Source organism: Elgaria multicarinata, chromosome 9, assembly GCF_023053635.1.
Source record: "Elgaria multicarinata webbii isolate HBS135686 ecotype San Diego chromosome 9, rElgMul1.1.pri, whole genome shotgun sequence".
Lineage (NCBI taxonomy): Eukaryota > Metazoa > Chordata > Lepidosauria > Squamata > Anguidae > Elgaria > Elgaria multicarinata.
The window spans coordinates 23,833,450-23,855,322 of record NC_086179.1 but is presented as its reverse complement, the minus strand read 5'-3'; the positions used below and the strand labels follow the sequence as shown (position 1 = coordinate 23,855,322).

Below are 21,873 nucleotides of genomic sequence, written 5' to 3'. Positions count from 1 at the left end.
AAAACTTGCCCTAAAGCCACGATATCATTCAAGTGCTGTTGGAACATCCCTAGGTTGTTAGGCGCATACAAATTATATAGGATATGCGTGCCAGATACAAAGAATAACAATATCTGACAGGTTATGCCTCATAACTTTAAAAAAGAGTTTTATTTTAATAAGAGTAAGGCTACAGGGGAAAAAAAACATTATATTGCTTATCTCTCAGTTTGCTAAGAAAATCAATAATTATTCAGTCTGAAAAGAGATGGGGGTGGTTTTTTTTTCCTTGCAAATAACTGACTTAGCCATTCCCATTAATTTTAATGAGCACTTAACCCCTGTCAGTTTTTGTTTCAAAAACTCTTGAAGCTCTTCACATTTTCAAGGTTCGGCAGTACAAAGGCGAAAGGAAAAAGAAGGCAAAAAACCCCACACCTAAGGATCCTCTCTACATACTTACCTCCCATTAATGAGGCAAGGCTGGCAGATCTCTCCGCATTAATGGTGCCTCCTCATAATCATGCAGCTGTATTTACATGTATTAATAATGCATTTGTAATCTACTGAGGTCACACAACAGTAGCTCTACTTAATGTCTAATATACTGTATCTCCAGGCTCAAATTAAAGCTCTAAACAATTTGGAACCAGGTTACTGAAGAACCACCTACCCTGTATGAACCTGCCCCTGCTTTAATATCATCTTCAGAAAGCCTACTTATTAGCCTATCACTAAAATCAGTAAGATTGGCAATCTCTAGAGATAGGACCTTCTCAGTGGTGGCCCAAACCCTATGGAATTTCTTCCTGAGAGATATACAGCTCGCTTCACCTGTAGTGAACATACTTGTTCTCTCCAGCTTTAAGTTGAAAAATAAATTCTTCCATTTTTATTATTATTAATAAATCAACCATACATGCAGAGACTGAGGGATCACAATACAAGTGAACATGAAGCCAAATAAAAGGAATCGCTGAGAACATGTTACATCTGACAAGCGTTTAGAAAGTGTCTCTCCAGAATTTGAGTTGGGCAGCTGGTGGACTCTCCCTTTGATTATTCTCATTAATATAAGTGATTATAGGAGACCAGATAGCATGGAAAACATTATAGGATTCTGTTTCTCTCAGGAGTCTCATATTATGTGTCAGTTTCTCAGAAAGCAATTGACCAAATCCGCTCCATCCATCATGTTTCTGAGACTCCATCTCCAGTTTTCCAATGAGCTGTAACTTCTAAACATGCAACAGCAAGCAAAAATCTCAGCAAATCTTTATGTAATAGCTGTTCATTTTCACTGTGAAATATTGGCAATAAAAGTAAAGCTCCATAATGTTTTATAGACTGATTTGTCATATGGAATAATACTGTAACACCATCAAGGCAGGCTGGTGTCCCCAATTTTGGTGAGACAGTAATTCCATTCTGGGTTTTAGTTAGAACTAGCCAGAAGTCTAAAGGAGCTATGCAAGGTGTTGAAAACTTTTCCCCAACTGGGCCTAGCATCTTGGAAAACTCTTTAGACTTCTGACTGGTTCTAACGAAAACCCAGAATGGAGTCACACACCCAAATTGGAGACACCAGCCTTCAATGAATATCATTTTCCAGAATTCTGCCACTATAGAACACAAATGTGCAACAGTGAACCTCTAGAGCCACATCCTCAAAGTGGAAAACATTTCTGGCATTTTCTGCTATTAGATATTTGAAATTGTGTTTTACTTTAAGTAGCTTATTTTAAAATTGTTAAAATTTAAAATGCTTTTATACTTTGATACTGAAGTTTACTGATTTGTTTTGTAAGCTGCCTTGGGGAAGACCATGGTCTTGAAAGTTGGCTAAGTACCTAATTCATGGAGGATAAGACTATCCATAGCTACTTGTCATGATGGTTCCATATATTACATCCATGATTGGAAGACAGATGCCTCTAAATATCAGTTACTGGGGAATACGAGCAGGAGGGGACATGTGTGTTCATGTTCTGCTTATGGGCATCCCATTAGGGCATCTGGATGGCCACTGTGGGAGCAGAATATTGGACTAAATACGCCTTTAGTCTGATTGTCTTGTGTGCTCTTGAACTAAGAAAGAAGTACACACTGCTGGAAACATGAAGGGTGAAGACTGCCCTCCCTCAATATCACTACGAATATGTGAAAGCAGGGAGCTAAATCCATGATGTGAGCTGGCCTCCGCTTTAGCAGCAAGAATTTCCCTTCTCCACCTCCCCTGCACAGCCTCCCACAAGTCCCCTGAATCTGCTCCAGAGGGCACCCCTACAACCTCTGGAGCAGATGTGGGGGGGGGACTTACAGGAAGCTTCACTGGGGAAGGGAAACTCATTCTGCTAGCAGTGCCCATTCCGCTGGAGGAAAGATACTATTTGATGCAACCCAGGGCTCCAAACACATCCACAGTGCAATCTAAACATATTTAATCAGAAGTAAATCCCATTCATTTCAATTGGGGCTTACTTCCAGGAAAGTGCATACAAGATTGCAGCCTAAATGTTCTGAAGGTCAGATCTTTGCTTCCAGAGCTCAGGCCTGCATATACATCTCCCAACACTGGAGCCATGTGCATAGTTCCATACAGGTAGAAATGTCAGGAAACCCCTTCTATATCTCATTATTGAGGCCTTACAAAGCAATCATATGTATTATTATTAATATTATTATTATAATTATATCCCACCTTTTTCCCAATACTGAAGGCGGTTTACAAGATTAAAACATATACAATTAAAACATATAAATACATATTTGCAAAAGTTAAAACAGAATTAAACCCACAGTAAAATTAAAAAGATTTTAAAAATATTTTAAAAACAGTAACAATTACCCCCCCCCAAAAAAACCCACCCCCAAAACCAATACATTAACACAGGCCCAAAAGCCTGCCAGAACAAAAATATTTTTGCTTGCCTCTAAAAGTTTAACAGGGAGAGAGCCAGTCTAGCCTCCCTGGGAAGGGAGTTCCAGAGCCTTGGAGCAGCCACTGAGAAGGTCCTCTCCGGTGATGTACTGCTGGAGGATTTACTCTGAAAGAGAAAAATCACGTACATTTTCTTGCTCTGATATAGGCCAAACTCTCCAGTTTACAGTGCAATTCTATGTTTATTGACTCAAAACGAAGTCCTACAGTATTTAATAGGCCTTATGCCCTAGAAAGTAAGTTTAGGGCACAATCCTATGTGCCCTAAAAAAGGCCTATAACTGCCAGCATTCCCAGGCATGGCTGGCTGGACAATGCTGGCAGAAGTAGAACTTTTTTCTTTCTAAATATGCATATGATTATGCTGGAAGGGTTGAAGCCTAAGTTTCTTTTTCTTTTTTAACTTGTATTATTAAGAAAGAGAAGTAGTGGTATAATTTAAAAAATAGAATGTAAATCTAAAAATAAGGTTTTATGTTCCATAATTTCGTTAAAAATGGTTGCACATAAAAATGATATTTGAGGCTCCACTCCTGCATGCATATAGTAGGGAGCAACTTCCATTTAATTTACTGGGATTTACTTTGAGTCACACACTAAGAAGTGAATATCATTGATCTCAGTGGGACTTATTTCTGAATAACCATAGGATTATTTTTACAACTTTATTTTATTAAAATATTTATAGCCCACTTTTTCATTATTGTTATTTTGTATATAGGCTGCTTTGTTTTTAACAGCTATTGCAAATGTTTCTATACAAGCAACAGAAAGAATCGGAGAAAGGGTTTCCCAAAGACAACATTATGCATGTTTACTCAAAAATAAGCAAGTCCCATCGAGTTGAATGGCCTTCTCACCAAGTGTGCATAGTATTAGGCTGAAAATATCTTAAAAGTAAATCCTGAAAGAGAAGATTAGCATAAGAAATGCTAAGATTCCTATTATTATTATTATTATTATTATTTATTTATATAGCACCATCAATGTACATGGTGCTGTAAGAGAAGACCCTCCCCTATTCCCTCTCCTTTGGAATCTATTATTGTTGTCGCTGTTATTGTCTGTTACATTTCTATACTAGTCAACACTCTCTGGTTTGCTTTAAAAAAAAGGTGATCTGATCATTCCACAAATTGAAGCAAAACTATATAAAGAACTGTTTAACCACATGCTTGCATTTCCAGACTGCAGTCCCACCTGAGAGAAAGCCTCACTGAAATCAGTTAGAGTACTTCTGAGTAGATCTGTCTAGGACTGCAATGTTGCAGCGCAAATATATGCCTGCTTGCTCATAAATAAGTTCCACTGAGTTCAATGGGGTTTACTCGGATTGCAGCCTAAATTTGCAATCCTATGCTTGTAAACCTGGTCGTAAACCCCATTGAAATCAAAGGACATCTAAATAGATACGCATAGGATTACGCTGTGAACAGGCTGCGATCCTTGCATGCTTACTTGGGGGAATAGAGCCCAGGGAATTACTTCAGAGTAAATGTGGATAAGAACATAAGAAGAGCCATGCTGGATCAGACCAAGGGTCCATCTAGTCCAGCACTCTGTTCACACAGTGGCCAATCAGCCATCGGCCAGGGACCAACAAAGCAGGACACAATGCAACAGCACCCTCCCACCCATGTTCCCCAGCAAATACCATCGAAAGTGATTTCGGTAGGGCTATACATCAATTCTGGGTTTCAATGAGAACCAGTCAAAACTCTAAGACAGCTATAGAAGGTGCTGAACCCTAGCCCCAAAATAGGTTCAGCACCTTGGATAGCTCCTTTAGAGTTCTGGCTGGTTCTCATTGAAACCCAGAATGGATTCAGAGCCCATCCAAGATCGGAGCCACCAGTCTCCACTACCTAAAGCTATTGAACTGAAAGTCATCACGGCTCCTCATTCTCATTATCCAGCAAGAGACCCAAGGCATCTACGCAAGCGTGCTTACAATTGGCTAAGCAACAGCTTCTTTCCGAACGTGAATCAGGCTGCTCGGCTAATAAGCGCATGCGCAGTGGTCTTCTCCTCCGGCTCCCTGCCGTTTCCATGAGCGACATGGACGCTCCTCCCTGCGCATGCTCTAAAAGCCTGAAGCTAGCGCCGCCGCATTGGGAGGAAAAGGAAAGGGGACGGGGGCAAGTGGGTGTGTGGAGTGCTGGCTGTCTTTGTGGCGCATGCGCACTCACGCGAACTTGCCTCACTTCGCTTCTTGGACGCGGGCCGACCAAGGGAGCGGAAGTGGTGTGTGCCAAAATACGAAACCCTTCATATATATATATTTGTGTTTGTGTAATATAAACTATATGCATACACGAAGATACAGTATTTAACATTGGCGCTGGGTTCTTGGTTCTCTTCCTGCTTCGGGCGTGCGCTGACGGCCGTTGCAGCGGTAACCGCCGTAACCGCCACCCTTTCCCGCCACGAGAGGCAGCAGCCTAACCGCCGCCGCACCCCTTTCCGGTGCAGCCGAGCCCCGCCCACCACCTCCTCGCCGCCGCCGCCGCCGCTGCTCCTGCCGCCGCCTTTCCTCGCGTGAGCGCTGCCGGGCCCTCTCGCCGTGTCCCCCGTCAGGGCGGCAGCCGCTATGTCCGACAAGGAGTTCATGTGGGCCCTCAAGAACGGAGACCTGGACGAGGTGAAAGACTACGTGGCCAAGGTAAGGCGAGGCAGCCGGCCGGGGGAGGCTGGCGGGCGAGGGGGCCTCGGCGTCTTTTCCTGGGCCTCAGGCTATGGGGAGCTTTCCCCCGCCGCCCTCCTCTTGCTCCTGGGTCTGGTTTCCCGCTTTGAAATCGCGAAAGGAAAAGTGCCGGGGCCCGAGAGGCGTCCCCTCGGCCTCCCCTTCCCCGTCTCGAGTGTGTGAGGCCTCTGCCTGGCGCAGTCTGCACATGCTCTGGGGAGCCCTTGTATTACGTCACCTGTTACAGGGCTGAGCCTTGACATCGGAAATCACGCCGAGGGGTGTGTGTGTGTCCCCCGCGTCCCTGTTTCAAATTACCGCTTGGGGAGGGACTGGCCGGGGAAGGAGGTAACCTTAGGGATGTGGAGATTCATCTGATTGATAACGTGATGAACGCTGAAGAAAGGCTCCTTTTCGGTAGAGGCCTAGTCCCCACCCACCCGTGTGCTTGGGCCTGGTGGTGAAAAGTGCTGCGGTGACTATGAGTTTTACATTGGGTCAGGTATCGGCTTTTTCCTCTGCGCCCCCCCCCACCCCCTTTCGCTTTCCCAAATTAGCCCGTCTTGGGAAGCTTGCTTTTACTCTTCTGTCATATATCCCAAATGGCATGGAGGGGAACATCAACCCGTCCCAAAATTTAGTGGGTGTATCGAAGATGCTTCTATTAAGCTACGTCTTGTTTTCGTTTGTAATTAATCTGTAATAATGCCCCTGCTGATTTTGTTTGGTTATTACTGATGTCTTTATTTTCATTAGCAAAAAAAACCTCAACATACAAACGTAAACATCACCAAGCTGGAATTAACATTTCAACAATGACAACTGTACAGCAGTAAAGCTGTTTTAAAGGTGAAAAACCCCTCCAGAGAGTCCACAGATCTAGATTTAGCTAGGAAGTTGGTCAGGAGGTTTCAATCCCCACCCTCGGTGTTGGTTGACACAAGCAATCCATGGGTGTCAACATGTGTAGAAGTCATTGTCAGCTACTAACATAGGACTAAATTGCTACTGTATCTTATAAGAGAGCAAAGGTAAAATAGGCCATTCCAGCGTCCAACTTTCTGCTAAGTTTGCACCGAGTTAAAGGCGATAGCAATGGAAGAATGTAATGAAAAGAAGTAATACCCTTTTAGTGCTCTTTTATCCAGCCAGGTTCACATAATATGGCTAGTTAAATGGTGGTAAGGCCTAATTAATCCACCTTAATAAGAACTAGAGAAGCATTCTTTGGTGTGTGTTTTTTGTTTTCTGTCCTTTTCTGCCTCCTTCCTTCAACACAAATCTTAATTAAACTGTGAGGGGGAGAGTAGAGGGTAGAGAGAGAACATGTGCTATTCAGTACAAGGGCAAAGTCAAAACTTGATCTGCAAAGAGATTCCACTGCTTGCTTTTGTATTTGAGATAGTCAAATAAATGAATAGTTTTCATCAGAAGAAGCTGACTAATAGTATAATGGAAATCAAAAAGAGGATACACAGATACCTAAAACCCAGCACTAGAGATGTGAAGATGGGGTGGGGGGGACCTGGAAGAATTCAAGGGCAGGGGGATTTTTTTTCCATGGGCCATTTTTTTTTCAATAATCTGAGCAGTTAGGAATTATGAAATATTTCCTTTTAGAATTTAAAACAACGTATTCATATGTTGTTATCCAGCCTTTACTCCCCCCAAAAATGATAACTAAAAACAATGAAATACTTTTATAGAAAGCATAGAGATATTATATTATTATAAGTGTATTATTCAGATGATAATTATGAATTTACTAAATGAGTTTATTTTTAAACATTTTAAGTATAACGATAATGTTATGAGCGAACCAAGTTATACATAATAAAACTAGGAAAATAAGGGCTGCTTTATGTTCCTAATGCAGTCCTCCCCAACCTGGTGAACTCCAGATGTTTTGGACTACAATTGGTTATGTTGCCTGAGACTCGATGGCCTTGTAGGCCCCTTCCAACTCTGCTATTCTATGATGGGAACTGAAATATCTGGAGGGCACCAACTTGGAGAAGACTGTCCTAAAGCAACAAAAGACTGTCCTAAAGCAACGAGGACAGCGTGTCATGTGAACCATTCCTAACCGTGGTGGCTACGTAACCATGGTTTAAACACACTCATTAGTCATTTGCTACAAATGGATCTCTTCACAGCACTACTTGGGAGAGTATTGGTCTTCAACCGATAGGGCCTGGCTTCAAAAGTCTGTGTAGCCTGCCCTTGGATAAGTTGCAATTTCCTAGCTTCAGTTTCTTATCTGTGGAATAGCATTGTTAAGTCCCTATGCAAAATCCCAGAGACCATATGATTTTTCAGATTTCCCCTCCTGAAGCTGCAGACACTACTATGAGTTCAAGAGAGGGACTCCAAAATCAATGTCTCTCCCTGTGCCCTTGCAGCAGCCATGGAAGTTGCCATTGGAGGGTCCGCCAGGCCCCATCATTGCAGGCTCTTAAGAAAGCCCTGAAACATACTATTTTACTCTGCCTTTCCTCTGATATATTTGCTTTTGATTGTTGTTTTGATTTTTTTAATACAGCATCATTTTTTATTATGGGGTTTATTGTTGTACACCACCGTGGGATGGCTCCTGCCCAAAGGGTAGCCAAGAAATATTTTAAATAAATGAATATTTTGGTAGAGGGTGTGATTTGGTGGGAGAGGAGGGGAGAGGCCAGGATACAAAATTTTCTATGTCCTCACTAGCGTCAGTCCCACCTCTGGCAGTGTACCTCCTCTAAGTGGGCTCAGTGACCTATCGAGAGGAAAAAGAATAAAGGACAACTGAGGCAAAAATAATCTCCATTACTCCTCCTGCTCTGCTGTCAGCAGCCTGATAGGACATTGCATACTCAAAAGCCTTTGAACCCTTCTAATGGGAGTGCAGCGTTGTGCCCTTAGACATCAGTGAGTTTTTGAAGTACTTTGTACTTTAAAACCCCAAGAAGTCTTAATTTATTGAGAGGCTATTCAGAACAATAATCCTAATGCTAAGGTATTCTGGTGGTTTAAAACTATCTGTTCCTGGAAGCGAAAGGCAGGCAGTGGAGTTTTATTAAAGTTAAGACCAAAGACCAAACAATCAGTTCTGTGTGTTTAAGTATGAATTGCCCCAATTATGTAGGAAGAAATAGGGGAGTCCTGATCTTAAATGGCAAAAGTGGGGTGTGGGTGAGGGACACTGAACCCCTGGAGCCCCTTAAGCACTTTTGGCCTGCTAAGGGTACTTCTGGTATTGGCACTCTGAAGAGACAGCAATTTAGGGATAGACACTGCAGAGGCGAGCAGCAGCCAAGAAGATTCTCCACTCCTCACCTGGATACCCTGTTAGCACTTTAAAACCGGACTCTTCACTACATGATTGAGGAACTTTTGTATTTAAACACATGCTGCTATCACATCTGCCAAATTCATTGCCAGCTGCTGAGATAAGAATCGAAGAAATACGGTAGGTACACTTTGGTCCAGTTAGCACTGCTATAGAAGTAGTTTATGTCAGCCAGTAGTTCTTCACAAAGGTCTTGCAGGATGGAGATACATATGTATCCTAAACATTGTCAATTTGTGGGAAGGGGGAGTGCATCTTCACTCTTTTACAGTGCTGCATTCCAAAGATTTTTGCAAGGGTGGCATTTTTCTGTATGCACAGCCAACTGTGAAATAACATCCAAACCTAGTTTTTGAGATGCATTTTTCTATCTCTCTCCCAGAGCTCACCTTAAAATGCTTTCCTTTACTTGAAGCTGATAACATGGCAATTGCTTTTGCCTAATTTTGCATTGTATGTTATATAAACATATGACAGGAGAACAATATAGATCTCCCATATCTATGTGAAGCAATAATCAACACGTGTCCAGTAATTTTTTATATAATTCAGTAGAGTTCTGAAGGTGTGTATCTGTTGATGCTACGTTTGACTGTTCTTTGCACCTGATGTTCATAGCTGTCTTCACCTTTCTCCAAATTTGATTTTAAACACATTGTGGTTAGACAAGCCAGTAAGCTCACTGCGTTCCATAGATTAACTGGCAAACTTTGTTTAGAGCTCTGTCCATTTCTGGGTGCCACACTGTAAGAAAGGATGTAGACCAATTAGAATGGGTTCAGAAGAGGGCAAAAAGGCGGTCAGTGGTATGAAAAACAACTCCTATGAGAGAGGTTGAAGGAACTGGGTATGTTTAGCCTGGAGAAGAAAAGGCTGTGAGGGGGACGTGATAGAAAATTCAAATACCTGAAGAGCTAACAAATAGAACAGGGCAAAGACATGTTCTCTGTTGCCCCAGAGGGCAGGGCTCTATCTGATGGATTTAAGGTACAAATAGGTAGATTTCAGTTGAACATTAGGTAAAGCTTCTGGATAATAAGAGCAGTTAACAGTGGAACCAATTACCTTATGGGAGGGCTATCCTTTTCTGGAAATGCTCTGGCTCTGGGTGTCCTGCATTGTGTAGATGAGCTAGAGAGCCTACAGGACCCCTTCCGACAGTATTGTTCTATGATGTCTTCAACGTTAAAAAACCGAAACCGAAAAACCTAAACATATATTGTAAGCACCGGCACTCTATAGACATAGTGATGGTATGCTTCTTTGTGTCTTCCTAGTCCCTTTTCTAACACTGCTAGGCATCTGAAAGCCTGAGAGATTAGTGCTTTGATCTGCAAGATCTTTTCCCTAAGTAACTACAGCCAGCTTAGAACCTTTTTAGTTTGAGAGAATTATTCCACTACCTGATGGTGTACATTTACCTTGAGGAAATGTAAGACTTCTGTGGGAATATTTCCAGTCTTAAGTCTTCAATAACTTTAGGAGCCAGCTTTCATTTTGACCTCATCTTGAAGTGATAGGGTTGTTACAGTTTTTCTTAGAATGAATCTAGTTATTTCTGTTAGATTTCCTGTTACCAATGCAAATTTCTTGTAGGAGTTGTGCAGTATCTGAATGAATAGTGAGGTTAATGTTGTCCTGCAAAGAGCCTTTAAGTGGTTATTAATGAGATGCAGAGGAGAAGAAGGTGGATTTGTATATAGCTGTTCAGGATAGGAATAAGTACGGTAACATAAGACCAAGAGGTGTGCATTCAGTGGCCACAAGGGATTAAGGCATTAACTGTGATGAACATTCTGTAACAGTCTGGCAGAATTCAGTTTTCAAAGAAATAATCTTTTAGTGAAACAATAGGGAAATACAAAAAGCAGAGTCAAAAGCAAAGATAGTTGGCTTGGCTTAATCGGAAGGAAAAGTAATAAGCATTTTAAATTATAAATTTAGAGTTGCACAATTAAATGATTTATCACTAAATTTATTCATTGTATCTTTTTAATGGGATGATGCCATAGTGCATTGAATGGATAAAGACAATAAAAAAATTAATTCATTCTTATAATTTGAGATAGCAAACGAACAGTGGAATTTAAATGATTAGACTTTATCAAAAGTTTTATTCATGGTGGAAAGAACAGTATCTGCACTTTCTGGAAACCTTTGACTTCTAAAAAATGAAAGGTATGTTTAGCAGTTCTGGAATCCTGATCCAGTAAAGAGGAAAGTCACTATTCATACTTTAGTAAGTTTGGTGTTCTATTATATATTATTGAAGAAACATGTTGAAAACTATTGACAGAGTGAATCACAGTATTCTCAGAATTTGCAGATTCTTCAAAGTGCAAGAATTTAAGAGGTTGTTTAACTTGGGACCTAATAAAATATTTAAGGCATTTGAAGTATTTAAATCCTTTAGGATATGGATATGGATATATATATATATATATATATATATATATAAGTGTAATTGACACTTTTCAGAGTGACAAACAGAACAGCAGCAATTTAGAGTGCTTTATAGTATTTTCTAAGGTGAGCTAGGATAAATGTCATAGAGAACATGTCTATTAATGGGCACATAGAACTTCCAAGTTCAGAAGCAAGATGTTACTGAGTGCAATTTGCTGAGGAGCAATAGCCCTTCATACCCTGTTTGTGAGCTTCACAGAAGCATCTAATTGGCAACCATGGGAAACAGGATGCAGGACCAGATAGTCTGATTGAATAGGGCTCTTCTTATCTTCATAAAGTTCTTTCAATTAACACTTTCAGATACTTCTTAGCATATTGTTTCTTTAAAGCTAACCATTGTTAATGTTACACTGCCGCACATATCCTTGAAAAGTCAAATGTATAGTTTTGAAAGCTCAAAGCACAGCTCACAAACATATCATGTTTATTAGTAAGTTCTAATTGACTAGCTGACAATAGGCCAGCCTTCCCCAACCTGGTGTCCTCTGCATGCTTTGGACTTCAGTTCCCATCAGCCCCATGGCCAGTTATCAGAAAATTGTAGGCAGTTGTAGTGCAAAACGTCTGGAGAGTACCAAGTTGGTGAAGGCTGCTCTAGACAATAAGCTATTTTTAAATGGCTTTTTAAAAATGTGGTTCCTTGATTGCTTCATATTTGTGGTGTTCGTCAGCATCATTTGACCTGATCATATAGATCTTGTTTGCGCATTGAAGAGAATCAATATAGGACTTTACCATTCTGTATCTACAACTTGGAGCTTGCTAACCTTCTTGACTCAGGGGATGGATATAGTTAAAAGAAAATAATATTAAATTACTTAAATAATTTGTAAACTACTGCAAAGCCAAGTTTCCAAAACATCTGCTACATGAATAACTGTTCTGGTGGCAACTGTAAAATCTGATTACTAGGCTGATAACATCAAGTACTTCAGTGGTCCTAGTAATGATGAACCTTCAGGCTATGAACAGATGGATAGGAAAGCTAGATACGTGGATCTGAATGGCAGACAGGAAGATTGGTAAGATGAAAGGAGGTATGGATGGATAAAAGGAATAGGAAAAACAAAATATGTTGTGACTAACACTTTGAAAAACTTGTCATGGATCTAAATTTGACACTCCTGGTTCTTGGTATGAGGCATTGCTTTGCAGGCTGCCTTCTCCACATTCCCTAGCCTCCGAAATGACTATATTTTGTACAAGTGTTGGTTGCTTTGTGCTACTGTATTTGAGCAATGTCTTACTGTCTATCATTGATCATAGTTAGAAGTAAATGTTATATTTTCCAAAGGAATGTTGTAAAATTGTGACCTTTCTTAATACTAAAGGGTGAAGATGTTAATCGGACACTGGAAGGTGGGAGGAAACCTCTTCACTATGCTGCAGATTGTGGACAGCTTGAGATCCTGGAGTTTCTTCTACTAAAGGGAGCTGATATTAATGTACGTTGACGAAAATCAGTCAAGCTTGTGTGAGGTTATCTTTATCTCTTTCTCTGGTTGGAGACAAATAATAGTTCTTAACAATTCAAATTGGTGATGTAAAGGTATGCTTACCCTTGGTGTACACACTAACTTCTTCTGTTTCAGTGTTGCCACTGGTCAAATAGATTTTGAATGTGTTTGAAGCAATACAAAAATTGATTTAGTACAGGAGATAGTGAGATGGGTGTGTACATTATAAGCAACAATGGTTATGCTACATTCAGTACTTTGAGGAACTATTCAGTCTCTAGCCTTGATTAACTGATAATTAAAAAACTAATTGTGTTAAACTAGATGGCTCAAAGTTGAATGATTCATTAGACAAGTTTTGTGAGAGCTTTTTCACGTCCGTTTGAATAGGATATAGTATCCATTAGAACTACATATTACAATGGAGACGCAAAGTTCCCAATCCCATTTTCCTTAAACACGGAGAAGGTGGGCAGCCTTTCTAGGGAAGAATCATCAGCGGTTGCCTGCCTGTTATCTATCCATTGATTCTCCTGCAAATGCCCCGCTACCTGCCATTTAAAATCACTTTCCCCCAGTCTTTGAAAGAGAAACTAAGCCATTCAGAAAGGAAGAGTGGGCAGAGAGCTTTTGCAAAGGAGGGCCACCACAGGAGAACTTAAGCACCCCTACTTCCTGCAAGTTCTCCCCCTGCAAGGGTCTTGCCTCTCCTTCCACACGCTCACCAAACAGGTTTTGGAACATATTTGTGCAGAAATATTGCTAAATACACCTGGTTCTAAATATGTGCTGGTGCAGTCATGCCCTTTTTGGCAGGTAACCACCAGTGAGTAATGGGTTTTTTGCATCATCCAATATAAGGAACTTCTGCAGACGTTACTTTACATCTCAATATTTCCATCTATTCTTATACATAGGTCAAGTTATTCTTTTAATACTATTTGAGCCTTTTTACAAATATAAGGTGAATATTTTTTAAACTCTGAATTTCTTATTTTGCTTCATTTCTTCTTTTTTATAGGCTCCAGATAAACACAGTATCACTCCACTCCTTTCAGCAGTTTATGAAGGCCATGTCTCTTGTGTGAAGTTACTCCTGTCAAAGGTGAGACTAGTAGATTTGCATTGTGGTTGAATTGTGACATTTACCTCAACATAACAAATTCCACTCTGCTTTCAAAAATGTCATTTTCATAATTTATAAAACATAAGCACATATATTTTTAACATTTTTATGCCTCCTTTCCACATGAGTCAGCAAGATATACAACAGATCAAATAAAATCAACAATAACATAAAAATCAACAATAATCACATTAAAACAACATTAAAATCACTAAACAATTTAAGAGTCCAAATTAGTTGCATCTTGACTGTTTTCTGAAAAACTGAGCATGGGAATGAATCTGAATTTACAAGAGAGGGTTTTCCCCAAATTGGGAGTGATACAGGAGAAAGCCCTTTCATATGTGCCTACAAGCAACGATGCCCCACAATAGGGCTTTTTCTGGAGATCTTAATAATGGACATGATCACAGCAGAGCAAGTTCATAGTGAGTTCCTTAGATAGCCAGATGCTTAGCCTGTTTAGGGCTTTAAAGGTTAAAATCAAATCTTTGAATGGAGCCAGGAAAACAATTGGTAAACAGTGTGATTGTCCAATATTGCAGTAATGTGATCTTGATACTGTGCACCAGTTAGCAGCCTAGCTGCTGCATTATGCATGAACTGAAGCTTCCAGGTGCTTTTTAAGGGTTAATCTAAACATAGTGTGACCAAGGCATGGATAACTGTTGCCAAATCAGACCAATTCAGAAAAGGTTGTGGCTGGCATACTAACTTTTATTTTGCAAATATACTCCTTATCATCATCACCTGGAAACCCGGGGGCACTCTCTAAAAGCTTGGAAGCTGGTTGGTATCACTCCACTTTTTACCAACTTTATTTTGAACATTATGAGGTGAGTATAAAGATAGCAAAGAGAAAATTCAGAGGAGAGATTCAAGATATATATTTTTTTAAGTCATGGCCAATATTTTCTGACCTTGATTTATTTATTTATTTATCACATTTTTATACCGCCCAGTAGCCGCAGCTCTCTGGATGGTTCACAATTCATAAACTACTTTCAGTTATGTTAGTGTGAGCATTCTACATCACAAATACATTGATTCATTTGCAATATTGATTACTGAATAATAGTTGATTAAAAAAAAAGTCTGATTATCTGTGTGCACTGGAACCTAAATCACCATGCAGTTCAACAGCCATTGTAAGCCAGGGGTGCAGAACCTCTTTCATCCTGAGGGCTAAATTCCACTTTGGAGAACCTCTCTTCAGGGGCTGCATTCCAGGAGCCAAAAATTCAACATATTTTAGCTTGAAGTGCTTACTGCCAGTAACCTAGCCTTAGGAGGGGCATTTCAACCTCTTAAAATGGAGGAAAATCTGCACAAAAGGTGGGAAGCCACCAAATGTTTGATAGTTAGGTAAAAGAGGGTGGGGGGAAGGAGAAGGGGTCATGGCCTTGTGGGTATCCAGGGAAGGATGGATTGGCTATTTCTAGACTGAGTAGGGAACTTGCCCAAAAGGGCAAATGCAGGATTTCAATTCAAAATGAAGAAATGAATACTGGTTTCATAGTATTATACAAGCCTATACTTACTATGCTAAATGTATCTATAGCAAAGAGAATGTTCCTTTTAATTTAGTGCCTTTTTGCAAGCAAGTTCATGAACACTCAAGCCAGATGTTTCTCACCCTCCGTAACTTTTGTGTACTCTTCTCATGCCACTTTCCTCAATTTTTTTACTCTAAAAAAGTAGGCAATGACAAGCTCAAATTGATTTATTATTTTACCACAAATTGAGGTGTATTTGGAAAACATCAAGTGCTGAGATTGCTGGTGATTGAGTGTTCCAAGATATTATATTGCTGACACACTAATCATTGTAATTGGCCGTAGTCTATTACAGCCATGATTTTGACAGAGTAGAGTCATTAAGTGTCTTTAGGACACACTTCTAGGCGTGTGCTGCTTCAGACCTGCCTTGACAACCTCTTTAAAACGGAAATACAGATAGAGCAATGGAAAGTTGAAAATCTGAGTTGAAGGACAAAGCCAACTTTTCTTCTGGACTGTTATGAAATTGCAAGATAGCAACAGTTAAAGTGCCAATCTTATAAGCAAATTCTGAATGTATATATGTCAGAACGCACACTTCGAAGGTCAGCTTGTTTGCTCAGACACTGAAGAAGGATTCACCAAAATATATTTCAAAACCCTCCTAATTGTGTAGTTTAACTTTTCTGTGGTTACATCATGCAGCCAGAAGTTAAGCAACCATTTTGGGGATGTAGGGGACTACTGGTAAAACACAAACTCAACTTCAGTTGATGAGCCATAATCTTACCATAAAAAAACAAGTGCCATTGCTCAAACTCCTAGACATACTGCTAGCACATTACTTAATAATAAGAATAATATATATATATATATATTTCTTACCCGCCTCTCCCTTTGGATTGAGGCGGGGAACAAAATTAGAATAGGAATCAATACATCTTAAAAATTCATGATTTAACATTGATCTGGATAGGCCTGCCAGAAAAGGCTAGCTACTTGGCTTCAAATCAAGCAAATAAATATAGGTAGATTTTATTACCAATCCTTTTCTAAGAATTGAGTGTGGAAAACAGCTATATAAGGTAAGATGTAAATATTAGGACAGCCCTTCATCTTCCTGTTAACTCTACTGAAGGGTTTTATAAAGGATTTCATATATATATATATATATATATATATGTGTGTGTGTGTGTGTGTGTGCGCGCGCGCGCAAGCAAGCCATGGTGGTTAAGCATTTTGAGCTAAATATGTTTTAGCATGTTGTGTGATCCATTCTTAACCATGGTGGCTACTTAACCACGGTTTAAACACATTCACTAACCATTTGCTACAAAAGGGGGGAAAAGGCCCAAAAATGTATATTGAACGATTCCTGACTAGAATTTGGCTATCATGACTATGATGTTTTTATTTTTCTCCATTGCTACTCTTTGCTTTCCCACATAGTTCGACTGTTTTAACTGCCCACGTGCAATTAAGAGTCCAAACTTCTCTTCGGGAAGGCATTGTGTAAATCTCACAAGATTTTTTTTCCGGTCTAGAAGAGCACCAATAGGACTGGCAGGTCACAATCAAGGGGGCAGTATCTAATGCTGTCTGTGCATCAGCAGGTTTCACCAATATCACAAAATGAAGCTAGCACTTACTAAAACAACCAGAAGTGAACCAAAACACTTCTTAATGGAACAGGTTGGCAAAGCTAGCAGAAGGGAGTTCTACTGACTTCTGTACCAGAACGGAGCATTTAATCTCATTCCGGGTTTCCTGTAGGAAGTGCTAGCTTCCTGCTGCATGTGCTGCTCCCACTGGCTTTTTTGCCCACCCTGCTGTCCTACCACCTGTAGTGAGCAGGAGTCTAGTTTTGCCTAGGGATAGCATTTGGCAGGCCAAACAGGCATGGTCAGATTTTTAAAGCATTAATTGGCGAGTAGTAACAATGATCAGAAGTATGCTAATGGCAAATGTGTTCTAGAAGATCTCAGAAACCCTTCCCTCCCAAAAGCTTTAGAGCAGCATGCCAGATCACGCGGAGAACCTTCTGTCTTATAGCAAATGGATGTAATAATAGGGGAGCTTCAAAAGCAAATAATATAAAAATCCCAGAAGTATGTACCTAGTAGGATGAAACTTAGTTTCCACAGTATAACTTGCGCTGTAACTTTACTACTGGGATTGTGGAATTACTGAAAACCAAATTATTCAATGGTGAATTTTCAAATTATCCCTTTGGTGTCTTACATAAAAACAAACCTATCAAACTAGTGTGACTCAATTTAAATAAATTATACAGACTGTAAAGTAAGAAAACCACAGTAAATTATTTAAAAACTTTAAATTACTTAAGTAACCATAAATGTATAAGTTCTGTCTGGTGAGAAAACCTTCCTGGGTACATGTAATTATTCTTCGTAGCCTATGTGCAGTCACACATGGAATTCTGTGCCTGCACAGAGCAGCTGTTTGGAAACGTCTAGAACTCAGAAGAGCTTGCAGCCCATGTGTGACTAAACATATGACTTCAAAGAACCACCATTACAGGTAAGCAGCCTGTTTTTCTATCCCTTTCTCTAAAGTGACAGTTCTTATCTTTTTACAGGGTGCTGATAAGACTGTGAGAGGGCCAGATGGACTAACAGCCTTTGAAGCCAGTGACAATCAGGCAATCAAAGCTCTTCTCCAGTGACGGATGGACTGAGATCTAATGTCTCTCCTGTGGCCTCACACTGCTGCCTGTCTATCACTCTTCGTATCTTCCAGCTTCTTCAGCTAAATATTGGAGAGGGAGGGAAAAAATTACAATAAACCAGACTAGTTAGGTTCCTCTATCAAAAAGAGAACCTGTTTGGGAAGAGTATAAAACTATGTAATTGGTGTCTCCTTAAGACTTGGTCCATGGTGCAGTTTTTCCCCATTTCTAGCAAAATTGAACCTCTGCTGAGGAAGAGGAAAAGTTTGGTCTGAAATGTATGTAGCCTGTAAACTTTCCTTCTTCTGATAAGACTTGCTGAAAGTTTGTGAGATGGAACTTCTATTCTGTATTTTCTAACTTGTAAAAGCAGTAGCAGCCCTGTGCTGCTATACTGCCATCTATCAATCAAGGCAGTGGGATAGCTTCTTTGTAGCTGTGTCCCTGTGCCTTAAGTAAGTTGTGCAATGCTGAGGGCTTCTGTTTATCATGTCCAAGTATTTAATAATTAGAGGTCACACTAATTTTTGACTACCTGTTTTAACAAGGAATGCACAGTAAAGACAGGGCTACATTTTTAACAGGAGTGCTAATAGAATGATCAAAATCATGTGGTTTTTTTCACCACAGTAGGCATTTAGTGAAGAACCAGCCAGATTGTGCACACTGTCTACTTTTGGAAAAGAGTTGCTCCTTAAAGTCTTTCACTTAAATTTTTTTCATCCATAAAATATACTGGAACAAAGTGACAGCTCCAGACCTATTGGTGCTAGAGGATGATTGCTTTGCTCTTCATGATTTAGACTCAGAATAACTTAAATACTAAAGAAGAAAAGGCTCTCAATTTAAGTTAATTTCATTCTTTTAGATATTGCAGAAAATTGCATTGTCATAGCTGCTTCATCATCACATTGGTCTTGTATATGTATCTATCTTTGAAATGAGATTTGATTCACTATTATGGCATTGGATCTGAAAAAATTGTACAGTTCATTGAGCAGTCGTGTTCCGAAAGGAAACACTGACATGTTGCATTTCCTGCCCAATAAAGGATGCCTGTTTATTCAGGTACATTCTCAAATACTGTTCAAGGTAGCCTTAGGGAAATTCATGCATAAGGCTTTGTAATATGTGAATACATTGATTTGGGGGTGCCAGTGCAAATAGCATTTAGATATTCTTATTCAAAAATGTAGATCATGTAGTTTAAAACTTCCCAGTGAAGCTTTTACTGGCTTTGCATCAAGGTGTGTGATACAGTGTCATGATTCATCATCCAGGTAACTTTAATGTCTACACATTTCATGGTATTGAGTGTAACTTTTCAATTTTGAAAGCATTTTATTTAAGTTTGACAATAAGAAATTTATTCACTATAGCACCCTAGTAAAAAAGAATTAGGAACACCGTCTCCTTAGTGTTAAATTGCAAGGTCTGACCTTTCTTTTTCCCTTATTCCCACTGATACTACTTATAATATTAAAATAAGTTATTCAGAAACTATGGGAAGAACAATCTCTAAAGGCAGTCTTAAAAGTAGAAGTATTATGATTTTTGTAGCAGGAATGCTATGTAGCAGGCTTTGCATCCAAAGTCTGTGCAGTCACACACACGTTCAGCTTTCAAACTTTAGCCACAGTGGCCATGATTCACTTGAAATTTATCCTGAAGTGTAATGAGAGGATGTCATTCTGATTTACTAAAAAGCAACATTCTAATTCATAGAATGGCTCCTTCATAGCTGGCTACTACAAACGACTGTCAATTTCAATCTTCCCTATGTTAGTATTGAATAACTTTGATCTTTCTAGCAGTTCAGTGGTTGCATTTTCATTACCATGTAGCCATCTCACTCTTTTTTCCTACTTGTATATCTTAACTTGAGAAATTACAGGTTAATTCTGATGAGTAGCTGTAAAAGTATCTCCTTAGCCAAATGGCTAAAATAGTTAAAATATACTTAATTCCTTACTATTTAAATCAATCAAATTTTTCTGCAAGTACCGCTGAGTAAAAGGTCAAGCATCTTATTTCTGGCCTAGAAATTAAAAATGAAAAAAATCAAAGTAACTTTGGATTTTTGTAGTAAAAACTTGTTCTGTTCCTATCCCTTTTTCCTTATGTGAAGAAAACATGATGGCTATCACTGTCTCATACTAGTTCTTATATGGAGAAACCTCTTGAAATAAATTGCTTTTCCAAGTAGGACACTTCAGAAGTAGTCAAAATTTACAATCTAGAAATTCAACTCAGCACCAATATCCATCTTTAGATATTTCAATTTAAAATAATGACTTGCAGTCTTAAAGCTTTATGCTCCCCTTTGTATAGGCATTGCTTTCATAACTTAGGTTTTGTTCTATTATGCAGTACTAAATGGGTTAAATGATCGATAGAAGAAGCTGGTAAGAGTGGAATGTCCTAGTCAAGCAGTTGCAGTGTTGCATGCAAAATCTCAAACTGAACAGTCTTATATTTTATAAATGGGAAAACAATCATATCTTTCTACCCAGTGATGGAAGAAAAGTAGTGCTTTGTGCATTTTGATATTTGACCTTTTTCCACGATGTAACTATTTTGACACAGTTTGGTTTATCATTATCATGGTTCATAGACATCAGATTGCTAAATGATACTGTGTTTGTGTTGCAAGAATGAATGGAATAAACTTGAATTGTGTTATAGAGAAACCTGAAGCTTTATTTACCTTTGTACCCTTCCCACACAGCTCTCCCTCAACTATCCTTTATTTGCCTCTAGCACTTTGTAGTGTAATTAAAATCCTGTGTAGAACAAAAGCTAGTCAACTCTTATTGTGATCTTTTGTGCGTTAAACTGTAATCCTCAAATTAAGTAATGTGAATGTTGCAGCTAGAAACTAAAACTACTTTGGCTTCTGAAAGTGGCATCTGATCATCCTGCCTATAATTTAAGTTCACTTCTTCCCTTACTATTATATGAGGGAAGCAGAAGATCACTTAAAGCAGCCTCTGCCATGTCATGGCTTCCTAAAAAGCATCCTAGAACTTATAGTTTTGTGAAGGAGCTCAGAATTCTTTATTGCAGCCCTAATTTTCTCAAACCCAAATGTTCCAACATTCCTTTAAAGTTGAAGAATTTGTGCTAAATACAAAGGCGGGCTAACACATATATAGGTCTCTTGAGTTGTAATCACTTGATTATTCAACACTTTTGGCAGGTTCAGGCATTCAACCCTCAACTACTTTGAAGAGTATGCCTGAGCATATAGAATAAACACACTTGTTTGCAGGAGTAGTGTGTATAAACTAGTAATTTGCTTGTGCAAATGTATTTCCAATTAACCTAGCTTTTGTAGATCTTAGAATCAGAGTGGGGGGGGAGTGAATGTACATTTCTATGCGTTAATGTGCAGTTCTTAAATGATTTTATATTGCAGTGGGTATTTGTTCACAGGACTCAGACCTACTATGCACAGCACAGAAGCTTATTGGTTGAATGTCTTTATGATGTGGAGCCAGATTCATGAACCAACTTCGTTGGAATGCATTGTGTTGTGATACAGTGATATGATAAGGTAATTCTTGCCTTAGTCACTAGCAGGTGCACATGAATGTGTGACCAAGCCCTAACATTTCATGAGCTGAATCCAAAACAAGTTGGTCACACTTAAAACTTACTGAACTCAATGTGAATAATTTCAGTCTGACTGATTTCAGT

The 21,873-nt window shown here is 39.4% G+C and overlaps 1 protein-coding gene across 1 annotated transcript; it reads left to right on the top strand.

The window, feature by feature from the left end:
* Positions 1–5,312: 5,312 nt before the first annotated feature.
* Positions 5,313–20,976, top strand: MTPN (myotrophin). The gene is made up of 4 exons (XM_063134952.1): positions 5,313–5,582; positions 12,735–12,848; positions 13,882–13,965; positions 18,085–20,976. The coding sequence occupies exons 1-4, from the start codon at positions 5,511–5,513 to the stop codon at positions 18,169–18,171; spliced, it is 357 nt and encodes a 118-aa protein (XP_062991022.1). The 5' UTR covers positions 5,313–5,510; the 3' UTR covers positions 18,172–20,976.
* The last annotated feature ends 897 nt before the right edge of the window (positions 20,977–21,873 follow it).